Source organism: Leucoraja erinacea, chromosome 2 (assembly GCF_028641065.1).
Source record: "Leucoraja erinacea ecotype New England chromosome 2, Leri_hhj_1, whole genome shotgun sequence".
In the NCBI taxonomy this organism is placed as follows: domain Eukaryota; kingdom Metazoa; phylum Chordata; class Chondrichthyes; order Rajiformes; family Rajidae; genus Leucoraja; species Leucoraja erinaceus.
Window position 1 is genome coordinate 109,333,388 of NC_073378.1, and position 25,105 is coordinate 109,358,492.

At 39.1% G+C, this 25,105-nt stretch overlaps 2 protein-coding genes across 5 annotated transcripts in view; one reads left to right on the forward strand and one right to left on the reverse strand.

The window, feature by feature from the left end:
* Positions 1-25,105, forward strand: part of erp44 (endoplasmic reticulum protein 44) — a 317,180-nt gene that overhangs the window by 156,901 nt on the left and 135,174 nt on the right. The window lies entirely within an intron of this gene.
* invs (inversin) overlaps positions 1-25,105 on the reverse strand; it is a 150,555-nt gene that overhangs the window by 63,887 nt on the left and 61,563 nt on the right. For all 3 annotated transcript variants that reach the window (XM_055663137.1, XM_055663128.1, XM_055663146.1), the window contains 4 exons: positions 11,604-11,777; positions 8,515-8,682; positions 5,991-6,171; positions 2,699-2,808 (listed from right to left, as the gene is read on the reverse strand). In XM_055663137.1, coding sequence (XP_055519112.1) covers positions 2,699-2,808; positions 5,991-6,171; positions 8,515-8,682; positions 11,604-11,777 — 633 coding nt within the window. The remainder of the gene's footprint in view (positions 1-2,698; positions 2,809-5,990; positions 6,172-8,514; positions 8,683-11,603; positions 11,778-25,105) is intronic.

The following is a 25,105-nucleotide window of genomic DNA, read 5'->3' on the forward strand; positions in this document are numbered from 1 at the left end:
TTCCCAAAGTGCAACATCTTTGCTGTTGTCTGGATTAAACTCCATCTGCCATTTCTCTGCCCAGATTTCCAATTGATCTGTCTCCAGCTGTATCCTTTGACAACTTTCCTCGTTTTCCACAATTCCACCAACTTGTGTGACATCTGCAAACTTACTAATCAGCCAAACCTGCCTTTACATCCAAATCACTTAGGTATATCACAGTCCCAGCACTGATCCCTGTAGAACACCACTAGTCACATGCCTCCCATCAGAATAACTCCCCTCCATCACCACCCTCTGACTTCTATGGCAAAGCCAATTTTGAAAGCAAACTACCCAGTCTACATAGACCCTATGTGCCTACATCCATTCCCCTCCATCATTAATCATCTTCATCAAAATTTCACCAGAACAAATTCATGCTTTCAATTTCCTAATAAGCCCATGCTTTTCTCAATATGAGTAAATCCTATATTTAGCTTTCTTCTCCAATAGATGCTGCTGCAATAATTTCCCTACCACTGATGGAGGGCTGATGGGTTAAACAAGATTCAAAGATCTTTGCCAAGGTTTCTCTCTTCTCTCTTGTCTCTTTCAGGCACTGGAAATGTATCAATCTTAATGTTCTTCAAAAGACCTAATACCTCCTCCTTTTTGCAAGCAACATGCCCTGGAGTAACAGTATACCCCTTCCTGACCATGCCTCACTCTATGTGCTTCTTCTTGGTGAATAATGATGTAAAGTACTCATTTTGCATCTCGCTAATTTCTTCTGGCTCCAGGAATAAATGACCATCTTTGGCCTCTTGTAGTCCTAGTTTTTATAGATATAATGAAGGTCCAAAATGCCTTGGGATCCAGCGAGGGAGGGAGGGTGTCGCGAGCATGGGGGTCCGTCGAGAGCGTGGGTGGGCCGAGAGCGTGCGTGGGTGGCACATCAAGAGTGTGGGTGGCCCGTGTAGAGTGTGGATGGGTCGTGGAGAGCGTGGGTGGCCCGTGTAGAGTGTGGATGGGTCGTGGAGAGCGTGGGTGGGTCGTGGAGAGCATGGGTGGCCTATCGAGAGTGAGGGTGGCCTGTCGAGAGTGAGAGTGGCTCATCGAGAGCTACCCACTGGAGGGCCAGCAAGAACGAAGGGGGAACCGGCGGGAGACCACCTGCTGCAAAGTGCAACAGGGGAGAGGATAGGAAAGTTCGGTCAACCTTTGCAACTTTCTCAGAAACATGGTAACACTTGTACACTACCTAGGTGAGATCTGCTACAAGATTTTACTGGGTTGTTTGCAAAGCAAAGAATTTCACTGTACCAATGTACATGTGACAATAAAGTATCATTGATTGATTAATTGCCTTCTGTAAATTGTCCCTAGTGTGTGGGACAGAACTAGCGTATGGGTGATCGTGGTTGGCATGGTGGGCAGAATGGCCTGTTTGCACCCTGCATCTCTGAACTAAACATGGAACTGAGAATCTCAAGTCCACACATTGAGAGTCCATGGAAAATAAGTCTGAGTAGTGGAAGGTGTGCAGTAAGCTGTCCAGCACCTCGAGCCTCATCTGCGGTGCTGGCTCGAAGGGCCGAATAGCCTACTCCTGCACCTATTGTCTATTGACCTGAAGTTCTCACATCAGTCTCATTAATCATATTAGAATTTACAGAACTTGGGTGAAACAAGTGATCCTGAATCCCAAGGGACTAGCTAGAGTTAGATTAAGGAATATTTGGTGGATCCGATCTATGGCATGGCATCACAGAGTTTAATCAATACAACAAAGATGATATTGAATGAAGATGACAGATTAGAGAAGCACAAACTGATGTACTAAAATTGCATTTGTTCTTGTTAGATCTTGCCTTGAATTTAAAGTACAATATTGATCATTAAACCAAAAGAATCAAAGCCACAGAAGTATGTAGCAAAACACTACAAACTCTAGAATCAGACACATTAGTTCAAACAGAAAATTAGCAGAATACTGTAAATATAGCAAGCTGAAGGCAAGAACTTAAATAAATATATATGCCAACCTCCCTGATATCTTCGCAGTTGCATCAGTTAAAAGCTTATATGTAAAGAATGTGCCTAATTTCACACATGAATGTGCCTAATGTGCCCTGGGATTCTGGAGGTTTTCTTCTACCTCGAGAAGCTGAAGACAGAGTGGGAGAGCAGCCATCTTGCTAGAGAAAAAAAATCAACTTTTAAAAAATAGTGGGATAAAGTGGAAGAATGTCGTTTTTTCTTTGAGTTCAGTTTGTTAGTAATCGAGGAGGCGGGACCTGGATCAAAGCAGGCGTCCGATTGGCTGAGGCAAGAGACAGAGCAGTGAATAAACAGAAAGCAAAGTTCAGCCCAGCAGCCTATTGGGGAGCGACCATGTGGAGGTGAAGTGCAAATTGAGGCTTTGGCTCAAGAGACTTCAGAGAGAAGGGCTGGCGAGAGGAGTGTTGACCTGCCAAGCCCAGAGCAGAGCAGCAGTAAGCGGGAAGCCTACAACAAGCTGGAAACACAAAAGGGAGGCAGACAAGGTCATGAGATGTGCTCTTTTGTAAATTGCAGTCATGGTGGGGCATTTGCACAAACAGCTACATCAGTTTAATGCAGGGGAATAGCTCTGGGGAATTTTGCAATAGCTGGGTAGTGCAGCAATTTGATAGGTTATTGATTTGATAGGTCATCAGATTTGATAGGTTATTGATTTAGAAGCACGACTTACCCCAAAATTGCTCTGAGCAGCATAATGCAGCGGGGTGGCTCCTTGGCTATCTGATGGAATGGTACCCGACTTATTTCTTTCCAATAGAAGATATCCTATTTGTGCATGACCTAAATACAGGTATAAAATCGATGATTAAATCAGAGAATTACAAGGATGACATCAGCAAATAATGCAGTCAGCCAGCAAAGTGAATTACTGGTGTAGCATTCTTTTAAAGTATACTGGATAGGCTGTAATTCAAAGATTTGCAAAACAAAATGTAATTATGAACAAAAAGCAGAAGTCACGTACTTCAAATGATCAAGAGCAAAGTGCATAATAGAATATTGCTCGCTGATTGACCATCATTTATATATTTCAGTTCATTTCTCATCAAATATTTCTCGGGATAACAGGCTGATATGAGAAACTCAAGCGTAAAACAAACTGCTGAAAGCACTCAGTAGGTCCACTGAGTTTCTCCAAAAGTTGGTTTTCTGCTTAAGATTCCAGCATCTGCAGTCTATTATGTATATGAAACGCTGATATGAAAGTACAGTAGTATGAAACACTTTCTCTAATCTACATGTTAAAATTTCTGATGTGGAATAAATTCGTATACAGGAGCTGCACCAAATTGGGAATAATGATCCTTGACATCTCCTATCAACCAAATCACAGATACAAATCTCGTTTTTGACAATGGACTCGGCCTCAGCCACAGGACAGCTGCATTATATTCATTGTTTTGAGTGCAGGTGCAGGGGCTTGCAGGGAATTGATGGGATTAGTGTCAGGCAAAGAACTGATGGTGTTAGTGTAAAATTGATGGGATTAGTTTATTTAAAAAGGCATTAACTGCTTGAGAATGGAACTGCTGTACACAGCGACAAAAAAAAGGTAGTGCTCAAATCTTCAACTGATAAAAAGCCAGACTGTACTGTGAACACAAATCCCTAATTAGTATGAAGGTGCTAAATACATCTTGCTCACCCAAAATAGCTAAGGAATCCTGTTTGTCAGCAGTGTGTTTGGGTGAAATTTGTTAGTTGAACGTCCAATATCTTATGTCTGATAGTTATGTTCAGTCTTTAGTCTTTTGGTTGTAATTCCATAGTTTATTGTTTCGTCAGATATGATATGTTCAGTTTTAGTTAATGTCTGAAGATATTTTAATGCTTGGCTCGGAAGCTGTATGACCATTGTACATAAATAAACACTTTTAAACACTACTACTGGACTCAAGAAATTATTAAGAATTCAGAGATTCTATTCAGGTGACAAGAAAACCAGCATGATTTTATACATGGGTTTACACTTGTCGAAAGGGGATCCAGGAGAAATAGATAGAAAGATAAGGGTCTAGAAATTCTTTCACATAGTGCCACTTGTTTGCATACCGCATGAAAATTGATTGCATTTGTGCAGATGCAGGTTCCTTGCTGTGTTTATGCTTTTGGGGATGGAATCATCCAGAATATGCAGTGACAAATACTCCTGAGCTTTATGTCTCATTGCTGAGCAGTCTCACTGCTCATCCTAGACTGGCCAACACCAGCCCTCACAGGCAGCCATACTCATACTCATACTTACTTTATCAGCCAAGTATGTTTTGCAAATTACGAGAAATTCGATTTGCCACACAATCATACTAATGAAAAGCAACAGAACACACAAAATACATTTTAACATGAACATCCACCACAGTGACTCCTCTACATTCCTCATTGTGATGGAAGGCAAAAAAAAGTTCAATCTCTTCCCTTCTTTGTCCTCCAGCTGTCGGGGGCCTCTTACCTTCCGTTGACAGGATGGTCTTACTCCCGTAGCCAGCAGAGGGCCTCCTCTTCGTGGAGATCAAACTCCTGCATCGGGAGGGAAATCTCAGCTCCCCCGCGCCGGGCGATCTACCTTGGGTAAGTCCACGCCCCGCGGTGGGGCTCAAAGTCAGTCCCGAGCAAGGCCTCCAGCTCCACGATGTTAGGTTGCAGAATTACCAGAGATACGACCCGGAAAACAATCGCAACTCCGGTAAGGTAAGAGATTTAAAAAAATGTGTTCCACAGACATTGCTTGACCTGCTGAGATTCATCCAGCGCTTTTCTCCCTCAAGATTTCAGCATCTGCAGCTACTCGTGCCTTCATTCTACCGTTTGTAACTTGCCAAAAAGGAAACAATACCAGCAATCATTCAGCCATTGTTATGCTGATTTTTTAAAAAAATCTATCACCCTCTCTCTTTCCCCAGAAACCATATAGGCTGTTTTTCCTGCTTGAACTTATCAACTGTTTATTGAGAAATTTAGTTCAACTGAAAAAGTATAACATGTTTGACTTATTTTGCCTTCTCTTAATTCAGACAATCCTCCATTTGACTTTAAGACATGAATGAAATAGATCGAATAGAGACAAATACAACACAGACACAGGCCTTGTGGCACACTCATCCATGCTGTCCAAGGTGCCCTCTTGAGCAAGTCCCATTTGACTGCGTTAGGCCTATATCATTATTTTCTATCCAGGTACCTGTCTAATCATCTTTTAAACATTGTAATTGTGTCCATCTCTACCACTGACTGGCAGTTCGTTCAAAATACCAACCTGACTGGCAGTTCGTTCAAAATACCAACCACCCTATCTGTGAATAAAAGTGCTAATGAAAAGCAACAGAACACGTCGCCTTTAAATCTTTTCTCAGTCAGCAGAAAGACTTGATTACAATTGAGCCATTCACAGTGTGTATGATAAGGGAATAACGTTTAGTGCAAGATTAAGCCAGTAAAGTTCGATCGAAGATCATCCGAGGGTCACCAAAGAGGTAGATAGTAGTTCAGGACTGTTCTCATACTTCTATATTTTCACACTTCTGTACCATAAAGCATCATATTCAGAAAGGGAAGTAAGAGAGAATGAAATAAAATCAAAATATGTCTTAGTTGCCTCCTTCAAGCTCATATTTTACAAATGATCAAATGATCTTTCAGTCTGACTTTCTTATATCTATTTCAAAATGATCTGGTTTCCATTTTGCCTCTCCTCATTTTTTCCTTTCTAAATTAGTCCCAACAAATTAATAGTTAGAAATGACTGTAACCATTTCAATTATTTTATTCAAGTTGAAATTCAACTGTAAAATACATTATGGTTTAAAAAAAAGAAAATGTAAAGCACAACAAATGTTTGTGCTGTCGCCCAGAGTATAAAACTAATAATAACAGATAGTATTAAATCTGGCCTGGATCTGTGTACATACAATAATAATAACGTGATTTGCTGAACATGTCATCAGCTTACTTTTAGTATTACTTACCCAATAAAGCTGCCCAGTGTAGAGGAGTTCGAAATAAATTATCGTAAGATGTTATATTGCATCCTTCATACAACGTCAATACATCAACCACAGCTTCATTTCCTTCAGCAACAGCAAAGTGTAGTGGTGTTCGCCCTTCATAATCCTGCCAGTTCAGCAATGATTCAGTGGGAGCTGCCTCCTATCAGATGGGTAGAAAAAATAGTAGCTTGCAATATATTTTGGCAACATAGTTAAAATTAGAAAATTACTCAATCTAAAATTTAAAGTTTAAAATAATCAGACTTCAAAAGATTCAGTCATAGTCCTCAGTTTCAAATTATATACCCAGGTTCATAAAGCAATTTTACAAAATAGATTATCCTCCCACCTAGACACCACAGAGGATTCAAACAGACCAGCCAGATAAGTATCTCGGTGGAAACAATGAAGTATATGAGACAAAGAGATTATGATTATTCTGCTCAGTCCCAAAATCTATTAAAGCTATTAAACGTTCATCTTGTGAGTAAAATTAACCAGAAAGCTAAATGTTATCCGAATATTTTAAATCATTAATACTTTATATGTTCAAATACGATCGCTCTGTTTACAAATGAGAAGTTGATTATCATCCCACTAGCACCAAAGCCCTCACAACCAATTTGCAACACAAAACAATTTCTAAGTATCAATGCTAGTCAGGCATGAAGTCCAAAATTGATTTTTCATGAGCTCTCTATTTGTCCCACATATGTAAGTGAAGCTCCAAGACCAATTTCGGACATTGTTTGGGCAGAGAAGATGGGCTATGTTTAAAGTAGATCCAGAAGCAAATTACCTCAGTATGGGTAAAATAGTAGGTAGTATCTGAGTGTCTTTAAGAAAAATACATATTACCATCAAACGAAAGACAGAAAATGCAGGAGTAACTCAGTGGGTCAGACAGCTTCTCTGGAAAAACATTGATAGGTGACGTTTCGGATCGGGACCCTTCTTCCGACAGACTGCATGTGAAAGAAAGTTGGAATAGACGAGGGGCAGGAGAGCGTGGTGGATAAGAGGTGCAGGGTGTTTTCTGATAAGCAGATTGTTGGACAAAGACCAGATGAAAAGACAGGTGTTAGTCCAAAAGGGATAAAGAGTTTCAAACTGTAAAACTAGTGGCTAGAAAATTTGTGAATTGTGTAGCCAGTGGAAGGAATGTCCTGTCTTCCAACCACACACCCCCCTCCCCCCAAATCCCCACCCTCTTTTCCAGCTTTCTTTCCTGCCAACCCTTGCAATCAGTCTGAAGGGTCCAGACCCAAAACGTCACCTATCCATGTTCTCCAGAGATGCTGCTTGACCCACTGACCTACTCCAGCATTTTGTGTCTTTCTATGATATAACCAGCATCTGCAGTTCCTTGTTATTACATATTAATATCCCAGAATGTTTAGATAATCCATGTCAACAAATCTGAAGCTAATCCCCTCCACAAATTATCCCCCAATTTAAAATCTGAAGAACCCTTTATTTCATATTGTAAAATTAATTGATTTGGAAATGAATTAAAAATAAATCCAGAATGTAAAAACAAGGAACTGCAAATGCTGGTTTACAAAACAAGGACACATCCCTGGAGAACATGGATAGGTGATGTTTCAGGTTGGGAAACTTCAGTTTGTGGAAGGGTCCTGACCCGAAATGTCACCTATCCATGTTCTTCAGGGATGCTGCCTTGACCTGCTGCATCCTTACCAACTGTATCACAGTATGGTATGGCAACTGCTCTGTCTCCGACCGGAAAGCATTGCAGAGGGTGGTGAAAATTGCTCAACGCATCACCGGTTCCTCGCTCCCCTCCATTGAGTCTGTCCAAAGCAAGCGTTGTCTGCGAAGGGCGCTCAGCATCGCCAAGGACTGCTCTCACCCCAACCATGGACTGTTTACCCTCCTACCATCCGGGAGGCGCTACAGGTCTCTCCGTTGCCGGACCAGCAACAGCTTCTTCCCTGCGGCTGTCACACTACTCAACAATGTACCTCGGTGACTGCCAATCACCCCCCCCCCCCGGACACTCCTCCCACAGGAAAAACACTATGACTGTATGCATGTAAATAGATTTATTTATTGAAATCATATTCTATGTCGCTCTTCCAGGGAGATGCTAACTGCATTTCGTTGTCTCTGTACTGTCCACTGACGATGACAATTAAAGTTGAATCTGATTAAAATTAAAATCAAAATATCATTTGATTCCACTTGTTTAATTGTTCAAATGACTTTAACTATTAATGGACTGAAGTTGCAATAGAGCAGCACAATCCTCTATTTCTTTCAATCTCTCACAAACTATAGACTGTAATGTCTTCAGTCACAGGATGGGGTGGGAGATTGCAACCTTCACGTGGTCCAACCTGTTTCGCCGAATGCAATCAATCTGGTGCGCACAATCAAATAAGATCAAATAGAACAAGTTGTCCCACAACTTTAGACTATGCACACCATACGCAAGAAGAAGAAGAAGTCACAGGAGGAGTATTTAAACCATCATGCTTACCAGAATGCATTTCACTGTATGAATAGCTGTGGTTTCTTTGTTGCTGGCAGCCCAATGAAGTGGTATTTTGCCTTCAATATCGGGAATGCCTATATTGGAATCATGCTTTATCAGCAACTTCACATGCTCTGGATGATTGTAGTAGGCACTCCAGTGCAGTGCTGTTTGCTGCAAAAATTAACAAAGCTAATCAAAAACAGGCTATATCAGGTTACTGTAGGTACTAGGTGATTATGTTTGTTTGTTAATAAAAATGAAAACAATTAACAATAGGGTTAATTCTCTACAGCAAATTGTTATAGTTCTTGTTTTTGGCTGTAAATAATTGCTAAACACCCAATGCTCCTTTACAGGAAGAGTTAAAATCACCTAATTTCAAGCAGATGCATTTCCCAACAATTAAAGCAAAAATGGCCTGGATGTTGATTAACCATCTAGGAAATATTTACATGATAGATGGGGATAAGGCTAGAAAGAGAATAGAAAATATGAATACGTTATTTGGAATTAGAAGGATTTTTATTATCAATAATGTTAATTGACAGAAAATTATTTTCATGACCAACACTTGTGGCTTTCTTTGATTCCACGTTCATTACAAATTATAACTACAGACTCATTAAAGGGAAATTAATTATTTTGATTCTGCTCAATATTTTGTACTTACATTATCTAAATAAACAGATGACAGTTATCTCAAGATTTTTACACTGCTGTTCTAGCTTGGAATTCAAATATCTGCAGTAAATATAAATAACGTTGTAACAACCTTTTATTTCACTTTATAGCAAGTATCAAGAGAGAATGTTTTGCTGTATTAAAATATTATGTAACAGATAACTTATTTTGAATATACTTTTGACAATATTATTGTGCGAATTTAGACATATCAACAGGAAAATGCATATTTGGTAGACCTTTTGATGTATCATTCAATCACTTTTGCATTCAATCATAAGAAATATTTCCTAGAAAGCCAAGTGAAACATTACAAACTCAAATCAATTAAACATTTTGATCACATGAAATATCCGATATGAGATTTTATTTCCACAGATTCTAGATTCTGTATCTAGATTTCCTATACCAATTTTTCTTTCAACTGTATTTTCATAGTGGAAGTTGATAGTACTAATTATTCCAAATTGAGTCCTCCATTCAGCACTATATCACCATTTGCAGATATACAAGTTTCTTGTATCTTTATTTTAATCCATGAACAATGATTTGAAAACACATGATTGGATTGCTACTTTAACCCTTTCACTTTAACCATGCTTCGATCATTTGTGCTCCTGTTTCCTTTCGTGGTTTGTCAAATTTTGTTTGATTGTGCTTCTGTGATGTACATTTGAATATTTTACCATGTTAGAGCTAATGTTTAAACACAAGCAACTGTTGTTGAACAAATTGTAAGCTCACAGTTCCGAATACATTTTGTGATGGCAGTTATTTAAAAATCAATCTTCACAAGCTTAAAATAAATGGCCCAACTTCAGTGCTGCAGGAGGAAGGCAGACAAATTATTAAAGAAAATGTTAGCAGTGGATTTAACAAGATTTTGGTTAATCTTCTATCTGCAACTCCTTGTGCTTCCTGTGCAACACCTGTGCCCCTGGTGCTTGAACCATCTGCTAATAGGAGTGGTTTTCTTATTTACTTAATCTAATCCAGCTATAATGCACACCCCTGCATTAAAGCTCTTCTCAATCTACACCGGTTAAGGAGAATCAACAGAGTCTCCAAGAAACTTTGGCCCAGCTATGGTGTTACCAACCCTTCAATTCCATGGTCTCCGCTCTGTCAACATCTTGTGCTTGGAACTTTATCAAAAGCTTTCATTCATTTTATCAAACTTCTCTGCTCTCCCTTCTAAAAAAATAACGTTAATCAAATACATTGTGCCTTTGATAAATATATGCTGCCTCTCCTTTGTTAGCCCTATTATTCTCCTGCATTTTATTTTCCTTTCATGATTATGTTTTCAAAAGCTTCCCTACAGCTGAGCTTCAAGGTGAATGGCCTGCAGTAACAATGTTATCCTTCCTGGAATAATGGGGTTATATTTGTCACTCCCAGTGCCTTGGCACCTCCCCTGTATTTAGCCAAGATTAAAAGATTATGGCAACCCTATAAACAATTTCTGTCCCTACTACTCCTTATGTTAATCCCTTTATTTTAAATGTTATTCCCTTTATCCTGTATCTGTACACGGCTTTATTGCAATCATGTATAGTCATTCCACTGGCCGGATAGCATGCAACAAAAAAGCTTTTCACTGTACATTGGTACACATGACAATAAACAAAATTATGAAAACTCTGAGCATCATGTGAAAAAATAAATTTATTGCACCCTATTGGATATGACAATAAACTAATCTAATCTGGGTTACATCAAATTACAGATCAGGCAATTTGTTTGCTTTAAGAAAAAACAGCCGTTCCAGAATCTCCTCCTCATCAATTTTAATCCCAGTGCAAAGGAAACAGTCTTTTGTCTAGAAAATGGAGACCAGCTTTTTTAATATGCTGAAAAGGCAAGGCATGTTGTTCTAGCACCTAACTGGATGGTCTGCAAGAAAGAAAATCAGAAGAATGCTGAAAAGCCTGGTTAACAAATCACAAAGGTGGACACCCCTCTGAATCACATGTAACATTTTGATCTGTGTTTCTGAATGGCAGTGCCATTTTCATGGTTCTGCCAACCTCTGAGGCGAACGAGTCAGACCTTAAAATAACATTTACAATGGATGTCACTGCAACAATAAAAGCTGCCATGGGAAAAAGGGAATTGGTAAAGTCCAGCTCAAACTTGTACATCTGGAAACCCACATACAATTCAATGGTCAATCAGCCTCCATGCTGTGAGCATTCCCGTGGCCAAATCAGTTAGTTAGCCCCCTAGTCATTGTCAGAGTCTAACATCTGCAGAATCAGAAATAGGATCATTGTGCAACCAAAAGCAAGATAATAATTTGAAGAAAACACGTTCTTCGAAGAGCTTTTCTCGACAATATAGTCAGAATTTAGTACTTTAAATGGTTATTTTTTTAATAAACTTCACTCCTATCATTACATTTCCAATACCTTGTTTTTATCTTGGGTGTCCACTTCTCCTGGGGCCATAAATTTCAGCAGCAAAGCCAAACACTTGGGATTTTTGTGCCGAGTAGCTAAATGAAGTGGAGTCATCTCCTCAAGATCCTTCTGCATCCAATTTGCACGCCGTCCAAGTAATAACTTCATAAAGCGATAATTTCCCTGGCCAAAGAGAAAAATATTCTTCTTTGAAATACATTCCCTTTTATTTCGCAAAGAAATTAACAGTTACAATAAAATGTATACATTATTAAATGGTTGTCATATTATTGAATAACTTGAATTGAAAAACATCTAAATCATCAGAAATAAAATAAATTGTTATTTCTCTGGAAGTCTTCATCTGTTCCTCAGTGGCTGCAGCTTGTTTTCCATTAAAGACGACTGGTAACCACTGAACACATAAACTCTGACACCCCATTCAAAGGATATTTCTGCACTACACGTTGGATCTGATACGCCAAATAAGCATGCACATTCTGGTTAGATATTTAAACATTACGTTTCCCCCACCACCTTGTCCCACCCAAAGTATGGCAGCAGACCAGGGCACGTTATAAATTAAAAGTTAGAGGAAGGAGTCTTTGCCTATAACAGAATTTCATAAATTCTTGCCTCCTTCCAACGGGATTTCACAATTGATATTTGTTTATTATTATCACATGTATTGAGATACATTGAAAAATGTTGTTACCGTTCAATCCAGTGAAATCATACTAAACATGTGTAAATCAAGACATACACATACAATATGTAAATGGAAAAATCAAGACAGGCACAAGTATAATATGCTAAGAGAAAAATATCTGAATGCAGAATTTAGTATTACAGGTACAGAGAAGTTTTTTTTTTTAAATGCAAGGCCTGCAATGAGGTAGGTAGGGTGATTGGAACTACATCCTTACCTTATGGAAGGACTGTTCAGTAGTATGAATACAGCGGGAAAGAGGCTATTTCGTAATCTGATGCCACGTGCTTTCAAGCTTTTGTATCTTTTGCCCGAAAGGGGAGAAGAGGGGATGGTCACGCTGTAAATAATCCTAGATTATATTGCTTGCTTTCTCAAGGTAATGAAGTGTAGGTGGAATTGAAGGGTGGGTGGGGGAAGGCTGGCTTGTGTGATGAACTGAACTACATCCATAGCTCTATGTTTCTGGATTCTAGGAAACATCCTGCAAGCTAATTAACCTATATGCAAAAATGAGTCTACCCATGGGGTCACTAATGTCATAACTAATCTCTGGCTGACTTTCTACAATTAGTCTGTTATATACCTGAAAACTGTTGTGAACCCAGGCTGTGCTGTAGGTTCCCTTTTTGCAAGTTCAAATATGTGCATTGAAATGTCTATTGGGAGATGTCCTGCTCTAACTTTCTATTTTCAATGGAAGCATTAATGAAACATGTTTGCTGAGTAATTCCAGCAGTCTTGTTTTTATTTCCCAGTTCCAATCTTTCCTCAGACAGTGCATTCAGAAAGTATTCAGACCCCTTCACTTTTTCCACATTTTGTTACGTTACGGCCTTATTTTAAAATGGATTCCATTCTTTTTTTTATCATCAATCTACACATAATACCCCAGAATGAAGAAATGAAAACAGGTGTTTAGAAATTTTGGCAAGGTAATTAAAAATAAATAACTGAAATATCACATTTACATAAGTATTCAGACCCTTTGCTATGACACTCAAAATTGAACAAAAATAGACCTCCGAGACAGGATTGTGTTGAGTCACAGATCTGGGGAAGGGTATAAAACAATTTCTGCGGCATTGCAGGTCCCGAAGAGCACAGTGGCCTCCGTCATTCTTAAATGGAAGAACTTTGGAATCACCAGGATTCTTCATAGAGCTAGCCACCGGCCAAATTGAACAATCAAGGGAGAAGGGCTTTGGTCAGGGAGGTCATTCTGACAGGGATGAGTTCCTCTGTGGAGATGGGAGAACCTTCCAGAAGGACAACTATATCTGCAACACTGCACCAATCAGGCCTTTATGGTAGAGTGGCCAGATGGAAGCCACTCCTCAGTAAAACGCACATGACAGCCCGTTTGGAGTTTTCCAAAAGGCACTTAAAGGACTCTTAGACCATGAGAAACAAGATTCTTTGGTCTGATGAAACCAAGATTGAACTCTTTGATGGGGATGTTTTTCAGCGGCAGTAACTGGGAGACTAGTCAGGATCAAGGTAAAGATGAACGGAGCAAATTACAGAGAGATCCTTGATGAAAACCTGCTCCAGAACGTTCTGGACCTCAGACTGGGGCAAAGGTTCACCTTCCAACAAGACAATGACCCATCAGCACACAGCCAAGACAACGCAGGAGTGGCTTTGTGACAAGTCTGTGAATGTCCTTGAGTGGCCCAGCCAGAGCCCGCACTTGAACCCGATCAAACATCTCTGGAAGGACCTGAAAATAGCTGTGCATTGACACTCCCCATCCAACCTGACAGAGCTAGAGCGGATCTGCAGAGAAGAATGGGAGAAATTACCCAAATACAGGTGTGCCAAGCTTGTAGCGTCATACACAAGAAGACTTGAGGTTGTAATCGCTGTAAGGTGCCTCAAAAAAGTACTGAGTAAAGGGTCTGAATACTTATGTAAATGTGATATTTCAGTTATTTCTTTTTAATTACTTTGCAAAAATTTTTAAACACCTGTTTTTGCTTTTTTATTATGCAGTATTGTGTGTAGATTGATCATTAAAAAAAGAATTTAATCCATTTATAATAAGGCTGTAACGTAACAAAATGTGTAAAAGTGAAGGAGTCTGAATACTTTCTGAATGCACTGTACCTATAATTTTCCAGCTGTGGTAGCATCTTTGTAAATCTGCTCCGCATCCTTTCGACTTCAACTACATAATTCCAGAAAAGTGATGGCCAAAAGAGTACAGTATTCAAACAGTGGCTGAGTTAATGTTGTATTCCACCTGGAATCATTCAGATTCATTCAGTATCATTCACCCTTTGAGGATAGATAAAGAAAATTAAACACATCCTCCATCCCCACACACAAATTCCCTTTTTGGCACTAAATAGGGTATTGCTCTTTCCTTAGTTATCCTCTTGCTCTTTGTGCACTTATCATTGGATTTCCTTTTATTTTATCTGACAGTTTTCTTTACACATCATTATTTTCCAAAATTCCTTTCTCATTTCACTCCTAGAATTTCAATGACCAATGGGCAATGGTTCTTTATTATCATGTACAAACATACAGTGAAATTCCTTTTTTGCATCCAGTTCAGTCAAGTACTGCCATACTTATGCGCCTGTCCCACTTAGGCGACTGCAGGAGACTATGCAGTCGCCACATGATCACCACATGTTGCCGGGAATTGCCTTCATGGTCGCGAGGAGTTCCCGCATTCTGGGTACTAGTCGCGGCCTCATTATGGTCGCCGTGAATTTTTCAACATGTTGAAAAATTAGCGGTGACCAGAATGAAGCCGCCATGGAGAGTGGCGAGAATTCTCGTGCCGCAGGTGGGTCGTCAGGAGGTCCTAGAGGGTTGCCAGGTTGAAGGTTCTCGTAGGGTGTAGCCTCTCCGACCAGGTAGGAGACTAAGAAATAAAGTTTCCCCCTTCCCCTCCCCCACCTACCACATAAAAGACCTCCGACAAACATTTTGATTTTTAACAGGACTAAAAAATAAAATAAAAAAGGGTGAAAGGGCGGACTGCAGGCATACACAACGGCGCCCCACTCCTGCAGTCCGCCACCTTGGTTACATTCTGTGGTAACCTATCTATCTACCTAAAATCTAAAAAAAGTCACTTATCGTCATGTTTATTGTCGCATAAAAATATCAACAACAATTAGATCCAAATTAAAATTAACCTTTTCTGTAATTTCTTATATACCGATTTCCACTACTTAATGCAAATGCAACATCTATTCCTGATTGATCCCATTAACACAGAGATGTTCTACAAATACAAAAGCAGTGATAATTGTTGAAGATTAATCATAATGATGAATCGTTCAGCTGTTAATAAATTACTGTAAGTTCCAAAGATGTCAATTAAAATGAATAAAGTTCCAGAACAAAGAATAGTGTTCATACTGGGATAAACAAATATCCATCTTTTCAGCTTTTAATTGCCGTCATTTACACGATATGTTTGTTTGAAATTATTTACCGAGGCCATGGATTTGCTTCATCATTTCAAACAATTGAGCACCGTGAGCATATGCAGTGATTCCTTGAGGTAAAGTTAGTTTCTTTTGGATTCCCAATAGTGAATAATTTATCTCATTCAATTTGCCCACAAATTATCAGTCACACAGAGAAATTAAAATAATATTTCATCGTCAGCAACTGAGTAATCCCTGTATCTGATCCGTATCCTGCAGTAATATCTGCAATTCAGGTAAACGCATTTTGACTTTTTCTTGATCAGTCTTGACACCTCGTTTAATGGACATTTTGAGAGAAAATCATTAAACTTCTTAAGTTTCAGGTTTTCTTTACAATGGTTTGTGATGGAAAGGTCTCCTATAAATTAACTAAATACCTGACTAGTGTCTTGGAACACTGTTGCCTACAAATGCCAAGCAATGAAAATTGACAAATACATTATTCGTTGAAAAGATTGGCATCTGGATCAAGCATTTTCCTTTACTTTGTTATCTAAATCACCATGACTACATCATGACTGGTTACAATATAATATATTTATAAAGCCATGAATAGATCTTGATCCTCACTCTATAGTGGGCACAATTATATATCTCTCTCTCTCTCTCTGCTACTATTAAAATTTCACCTTTTCATTTTGGTGTTACAAAGTACATTACATTGTACTGGCTTAACTGCACATTTATTTAATAATGAATGAAATAGGTCATCACACAAATCTTTGATCATAATTTTCTTTTTTTTTTAATAAATAGGAACATTTAATAGCCTTCTAAAATAATTCCAATCTTTTGTATATGGAAATAGCAAAATAAATCTTTGCACAACTGTGGAGGGATGCAGGTAGATGGTACTAGGGGAGAATAAGTGTTCGGCACGGACTAGAAGGGCCGAGATGGCCTGTTTCCGTGCTGTAATTGTTATATGGTTATATGGATTAAATTACTTTCAAACAGTGCTCTAGTAGATATTTTTTTCACTCAAAATACCAAAAAAATGATCTCATATTGATATCTAGAAAAGAGACACTACGCATTGACATTGTTTCATTTATTGTGCAATTTTTCAAATTAATGCACCATAATATGTAATTATTTCAGGAGTCCCATGCAGAAGTTGAAAAGTGTTGTTGTAATCATGCCTGCATCACTTAAAGGGAGAATTATTACGAATACAACCACTATGGAAATCCATGCACATATTGATGAGCAGTCATAGCAAAAGGCAAGCATTTCACAGTCTTGTGTAAACTCATAGGTCAAAACTCTGAAGGAAAATCCTGCACATTGGGGTACGAGGATGCCGAACAGGATAGAAGTCAAGAGGCAATGTGGTGAATAGAACTGCACACGATAGTCCACAAATATATTCATGCCCTCCTAATTGTCCATGCCCTCCAACTTGAGCTGCATTCTCCAGTCCAGCTAGCAGTGTGCTTGAGGGATCTGTGCTAGGGAAGTGGCCCAAGGAATGGCAGGTGGAATTTAACTCTGATAAGTACATGCATTTTGGTAAGTCAAACCAGGCAGGACTTCCTCAAAAAATGGTAGGGGCCCGGAAAATGTTGCAGAACAGAGACTTAAGCTCTCCCTTAATGTCAGCAAGACAAAGGAGATTATGATGGACTTCAGGAAGCAGACACACAGACACACACACTACATCCATTGATGGCGCAAAACTAGAGATTCCCAGAAGATCCCAGGAATAAATATCACCAGCAATTTGTCCTGGACCAACCACATCGAAGCTATGACCCAGAAAGCACACCAACACCTCTCGTTCCTTAGAAGGCATAGGAGGTTTGGCATGTCCCTAACAACCCTCACCAACTTCTACAGATGCTGTGTAGAAAGTAAAAAGCATTTTATCGGGATGTTTCACAGCCAGGTTTTGAACCATGCTCTATTAAAGACCGCAATACATTGCAGAGAGTTGTGGATGTAGCCCAGACCATCACGCAAACAACCTCACTTCCTTTGACTCAATCTACACTCAGAAGTTTGAAAACGCATACCTCCAGATTATGGACAGTTTCTTCCCAGCTGTAATCTGGATACTGAACGATCCTCTCATCGGCTGGAGTGTAGTCCTGAACTCCCATCTACCTCATTGGAGACCTTTGAACTGTCTTTAATTGGACCTCATCAGACGTTATCTTGCATTAGATTTTGTACCCTTTATTCGTGCACTGTGGAGAGTTTTATTGTATTCATGTATAGTTTTTTCTCTGACTGGGTAGCACGCAAACAAAACCTTGTCACGATAACTCGGTACATGTGACAATAATGAACTAAACCAAACTAATCTTAAGAGTACCGATACCTAGTTCCATGCTTGCCTTTGTCAGTAAGGGTATTTATTAGAAGAGTTCAGACATCATGCTAAAGTCGTACATGATGTTGGCGAGACTACATTTTGGAGTACGTTGTGCAGTTCTGATCACCCAGCTATTGAAAGGATGTCATTAAGCTGGAAAAGGTGCAGAAAATGTTCACCAGTATTTTACCAGGTCTCCAGGGCTTAGGTTATATGGAGAGGTTGGATAAGGAATGGCTTTATTCCCTGGAGCACAAAAGGCAGGGGAATGACTTTATAGAGGGATACAAAGTCATGATAGGCATAGGTACGGTGAATGGTCACAGTCTTTTTCCCAAGGTAGAACAGTTCAAAATAAGAGGGTGTGGAGCCACCCGGTGGTTAAGCCCACTTACTATGCGAACCCTTGGCAGTCAGGGGTGGGGTCACGTGACTGGGTAATGGCGGGAAGGAGTTGATACGAGGTTTGGGGGTGTGCCCTAGTATAAGTATTGAGGCCACAGGTCAGCCATCCCCCATTCGCGTGTGAGTTGGTCTCTTTTACTTCAACAATAAAGATCTCTTTGATTCACCACACGTGGCTTGCTTATTCGCCTGCCGTATGGGCATACTTTTAAGATGAGAGGGGAAAGATTTAGGAGACTTCAGGGGCAATTTTTTTCCACACAGAGGGTGGTGTGTATATGCAATGAACTGTCAGTGGAGGCTGGAGAGGTAAGTACAATGCTGATGTTCAAAAGACATTTAGACAGGTAAATAGATAAGAACCGTGAGAGTGATATAGGACAAATCCCTCAGGCAAATGGGGGTAGCTCAGTTATAAAACCTGGTCAGCATGGATGAGTTGGATGTTGCTTTTTTTTTTGCCCTATCTTGTGCCATCTGGATATAACACTTTGCAGACCTACAGACCGCATCCACTCATACTTTATTTCCATGCTATTCAATTTTTTCTATCCAAACCAATCCACATTGCTATCCTTTGTATCTATATCATTATTCAGCACCGCATTGATATATTTAAACACTGATCCAACCCCTTTCCTTTTTTACATATTCCCTGGAAACATCAAACAAGAATAGCGAGTTACCTGGTCAGCCTACAACCCAGTCTCTGTAATAGCTATTAAATCAAACTCATTTGTTTCTATTTGTGTCATCAACTCATCTATCTTGTTACAAATGCTACATGCATTCAGACAAAGAGCCCTAAGCTGTGATTTCTTACAAATTTTAATTACTTTTCTGGATTCACTTTCTACTGCACATTTTATTTATATTTTCTGTCCTTTCTGTTATGCTTTTATGCATTTGACATTTCAGGTAATAATCTCACTCCTGTGTTTCTGTTTTGAATTTTCCCCAAAGTGCTCATAATTTCTCAGCAAAATTTCCTTCCCAGTTCTAACCATGCATTTAGTGTCTATATGAACCAAAATAACTGATCCTGCCCCAAAGAGTTGCCTTTAACCCTGGCAATGAGCTAGATAGGGCTCTTAAAGATAGCGGAGTCACGGGATATGGGGAGAAGGCAGGAACGGGGTACTGATTGGGGATGATCAGCCATGATCACATTGAATGGCTCGAAGGGCCGAATGGCCTATTCCTGCACCTATTGTCTATTGTCTATAATGGGCAGGTGGCAAGGCTTCCAGACATTCTATCTTTGTTCCAGTGAATTGTGTGTTTCACTAAATGTATCTATCATTATAGTTATTGTATTATAACTACTACATTTCTCTCTTCAATCCCCACTTGAATGACCCGCTCTTACATGTGATCTCCCAAAGTGCTACACCTCACACTTGCCTGGATTAAACTCCATCTGCCATTTCTCTATTTATAATTTCAACTAATCTACATCCTGCTGTATCCTTTGCCAATTTTCCTCACTATCCACAACTCCATCAATTGTCTCCGTCAGCAACCCATCTACATTTCTGTCCAAATTATTTTACATATTTTACAAACAGCATAGGTCCAACCAATGATCTCTGTGGAACACCACTAGCCACTGACATCCAGTCAGAATAACACCCCTGCATGGCTGGCATAGATAGGGTAGTGAGTGAGAATCTATTCCCCAGGATGGAAATGTCACATACTTGAGGACATAACTACAAAGTCAAAGGGAGAAAGTTTAATGATGATGTGCAGGGCAGATTTTGTTTACACGGAGAGTGGTAGGTGCCAGAAATGCGCTGCTAGTGGCCATGGAGGAAGCAGGTACCAAAATGGCATTTAATAGACTTGTAGATAAGACCCATAAATCTACAGGAAATGGAGTTTCATGCAGCATGTGTCGGCAAAAGGAATTAATTTAAGTGTACATCATGTTCGACACAAAAATGGCCTTCCTGTGCTGCATAGCAATATGTTCTGTACTACCCTCTGTCTTCTATGACCCAGCCCATTTTGAAACAAATCTACCAAGTCTTCCTGGATCCCATGTGCCACAACCTTCTGCATCTGCCTTCCATGAGCGATCATGTCAAATGCTTTAATGAAGTGAAAATAGACAACATGGAGAACCAGCATATTCCATAAGGAAGAGAGGTAAGGGTGGCAAAGTAAGGGAACATTGTATGACCAAAGAGGTTGTACATTGAATCAAAAAGAAAAAAGGTTTAGAGGAGAATAGAATCAGACAAGTTCTTTGAGGAATATATGGAAAGGAGGAAAGAAATCAAGCGGGCGATTAGAAGGGCCAAAAGATGCCACACTGGGACCTTGGCTGTTTGTAATACATAACAATTATGTAAATGTTGCTTGCTAAGTGTGCAGATAACACAAAGATTGCTGAGGTCACAGAATTTGAAGAAGGGTGGCAAACTACACAGCAAGCTACAGTGTAGTTCCTCAAACACAATCGTCACTATCATCAGTAGCTTTGAAACAACAGGCTTTGTTCACAATGGCCAGGGTCTTCAATCAGGCCAACCTCAGGAGAGCGCTGCAAAAATACTGTCAACATATCCCCTGCCCAACCAAAAACACATACACCCAGGTGATGTCTAAAGGCCCTGTCCCACTTTCCCGAGTTACTCACAAATTCTCCCGAGTTTTCCCCTTGGTTCAAACTCGGAGATGCCAACCGTAGGTACTCGGGGATATATTTTTTACTCGTGCACATTTTTCAACATGCTGAAAAAACGTCCCGACTTACCTGATTCCCCGAGTACCTACGGCTGACATTATGAGCCGTTACGAAATATCTACGGACTCGCTACGGACATTCTCCAAATTTGAATCAAGAGGAAAACTCGGGAGAATTCGTGAGTAACTCGGGAAAGTGGGACAGGGCCTTAAGTCTGTAGCATTCAAGACCTCCACCACGCAAGGTCATTGCTGACTATCTCTAAAAACTCTATGCTTTTCCAAATATATATTCATCCTATCCCTCAGAAATTAAAGAAAATAAGGAGGGAGAAATTTGATTATGAGAAAAACAACCTGGCTAGTTACATCAACACAAACAACAAATCTTCAAAAGATTATATAAAATGGAGAAGCAAGCTAGAATAAGCATGGGATGTTTGGAGAGTGAGATTGGGGAATTAACAGCAGGAAACAAGGAAAAGGTAGATAATTTAAACCAATACTTTGCATTAGAATCTATAGTGGAGGGTATTGCAAATATCCCCAATATATTTTTGTGTAACTGGTAGAACTTAAAAGGCTGGTGCACAAAATACGAGCTCACAGTGCTAAGTAAATGTAAATGGATTGAAGACTGGTTATCACACAGAAGACAGTGTCAAAATAAATGGGTCTTTTTCATACTGAAAGGATGCAAGTGGAAAAAATATGGGACTCTTCTTAAGAGAGGGCAGGCTTTGCTGAATGTTTCCAACACCAACACTGCTCAAATAATAACATTTGTATTCTTTGGAGTTTAGAATAATGAGAGGTGATCTTACTGAGAGATCCTTGGTGAACTTCACAGGGTAGATACTGAGCAGCTTTCAATACAATGGATGTCTCAAACAAAGGGAGGAAAAAACAAGGGAGCAGACAGATAAAATTGAGGTGCATAGGAATTTCTTCCTGCAGAGGCTGGAGAGTCTCTGGAATTTTCTATCCTGGAGGCTTGTGGGGGGTTAAATTAATGGAGGTATTTAAAGTAGTTGATACATTTCTGAAAATGGGGGAGTTAAGGCTATGTGGAAATTGAAAAGAGTTGTGGCCAAAAGCAGATAGGCCATGATCATGTTGAATGGTGGGAGGGATTCGAGGGATTAAATTACCTTTCTAGTGTACATGTGAGTGATGCCCCAAGGACATGGATCAGTGCAGAAAGAAGTTTAATGGTCTCATATGAATTGCAGATACTTCGACAATTTCCACCCACTGGCGACAGCAGAATTACAATCAGATTCCACATTTGAATTGACAATTATTTCTATTATTTGTGAATTGCTAACTCACAGTCGTATGTTGCAACTTGCCACTACTATACTACTTTCCCATATATCTCATATCTTAACTACATTTCCTGATATTTACCCATGAAAGGCAAATTGCAAATAGAAATCCCATTTGAGACTAATAAAATCTGGTGTCAAGCGGTTCTTTGGAAACCTAACCAGACATTGGTGAACATAATTGGTGAATAAATTTTATCTAATAGTACTGACAACAACAACTTCCTTCAATTTACTGATGATTGAGAGTAAAGAGGTCTGCTGGAAATACTGAGCCAATCAGCAGCAATGTGGAAAGAGAAATAGAATAAATGCTTCATATCTTCCATCAGATCTGAAAATCGTGCTTTTATTTCCCAATGCCAGCACACACGGTATTTTGCTTTGCTCCAGAAATTAAAAAAAATTATGGCAAATGATATATAATTTACAACTACAAAGAAAATAAAAGGTAATTGTATTGTGAGGTAGTTTAATTCCTATTTCTTAAGTTCCATTGCCTTCTCCCAGAGTTACTGGTTTAGTTGTAAGAGGCAATTTCTAGTAATACAGAAGTATTAGATTTAAATAAATCGGACACAGAGGAGTCAATGCTACAATATCTTTGGAAGCCTCAATTACTAATTGGGAACATGAAGATGTTAAGTGATATTATTCCTATTCAAATAGTTGTACTAACCATTTTTTAAAATTATTTGTGAAAGAAATATTAATCTCTTTATCAAAATAGCCAATGTATTAACAGCATTACTATGAAGTGATCTATCGAGAGGATGGATTAAACTCTTATTTTCATTGATATGCTGAAACATTTACTGTTTTATCCACATAACGATTTTGTACAAACATTGAGAACACTATAAATCAATTTCAAAATTCAAGAAAGCAGGCCCAAGAAATGGCTAAGAAACAATAAAGTGCAACATGATCATGGATCAGAGAGAATGTTAGAAATGCAGTTAAAGAACTTCAATAGTTAGGTTAATTGGAAAAGATTAGCAAAAGTTAATGTTCTTTACTGACTGAGACATATCGTGATGCAAGGAAATGGCAGAGAAATTAAACAAGCCTATCTTCATGGAAGACAAAGAATATCTCCTGCAAATAATAACGTAAATGAGGAAATCAAATAAAAAGGTATTCATAAAAAAGTAATGGGACTAAATGTCCCCAAATCGCTAGAATCTAGGGGTTTAAAGGAGGTGGTAGTGGAATTGGTGGATGCAATGGTTGTCAACTTTAAAAATGTCAACCTAGAATGAGTCCCATAAATTGTAAAGTAGCAAATCACACTCATTATTTGAGCAAAGAAATATAGAATCATAAAGGAGAAAATCATGTTGGACATAGCTGTTGGAATATTTTTCACGTAACTAACAGAATAGATGAAGACAAACAAGTAGCTGTGATATATTTGGTCTTTTGGAAGGACTTAAATAATGTGCCATATGAGATAAATAATTTTAACCACATGCTATTTGGGATAACACTGCAAATGAGCAATTCATTAACAGAATGGAGAATAGGAATCAATAGGTCATTTTCAGGTTGGAATGCTAAGAAACACAATCCAGTACAACACTAACCCTAACCTTGACAATGGACCAACACAGTCCACCTTTTACACTTTGTTCCCTCAAGCTGTCCCCAAATGTTGAATGTGCCCCAACTTACGTTTTCACGTAAAAATCCATTCTAAGCCATTCCAGCAACCCTTGATCACTCGTTAGTCTCATCATAATAGATACACGCATTCATACAAATATACAAAATTAGGCACTGATAGAATCTTACATGATTAGTGGGTCTGAAAAAGGGTTCCAACCCAAAACATCACCTATTCCTTTTCTCCAGAGATGCTGCCGACTCACCGAGTTACTCCAGTATTTTGTGTCTATCCTCTCGCATGATTAAAATTTTATTTTTCAGAATTTAATGCATTATTCACCGTTTTACAGATTGTGCTGTTTGTTTATGACTGTGGTGTAGCACATCTCAATTCGTATTGTGTACTTCCTTGTCAATATTTTGGAAAGTAAGCTAGGAAGTAGCATAGGCAAGGAAATTAGGTCATATGGTCATAATTGATACAAGCAGAATTAGGCCAGTCGGCCCAAGAAGTCCACCCCACCATTCAATCATGGTTACTCCATCTCTCCCTCCTAACCCCATTCTCTGGCCTTCTCCCCATAACCCCTGACAACCATACTAATCAAGAATCTATCTATCTATCTATCTATCTATCTCTGCCTTAAAAATATCAATTGACTTGACCTCCACAGCCTTCTGTGGCAAAGAATTCCACAGATTCACCACCCTCTGACTAAAGAAATTCCTCCTCATCTTTCTAAAGGAACATCCTTTAATTCTGAGGCTATGACCTCCAGTCCTAGACTCTCCCACTAGTGGAACCATCCTCTCCACATCGATTCTATCCAGGCCTTTCACTATTCGGGTCCCACAATGCTTACTTCCTTGTTTGATTGTGAATATGTTAGGAACATGACACGATATAGAAATTATATCATTTGTAATGGCTACGCTGACAATATTTGTCAAGGATGAAAGACATTACTGAGACTTTAAAAAATCATAATTGTTTTGCT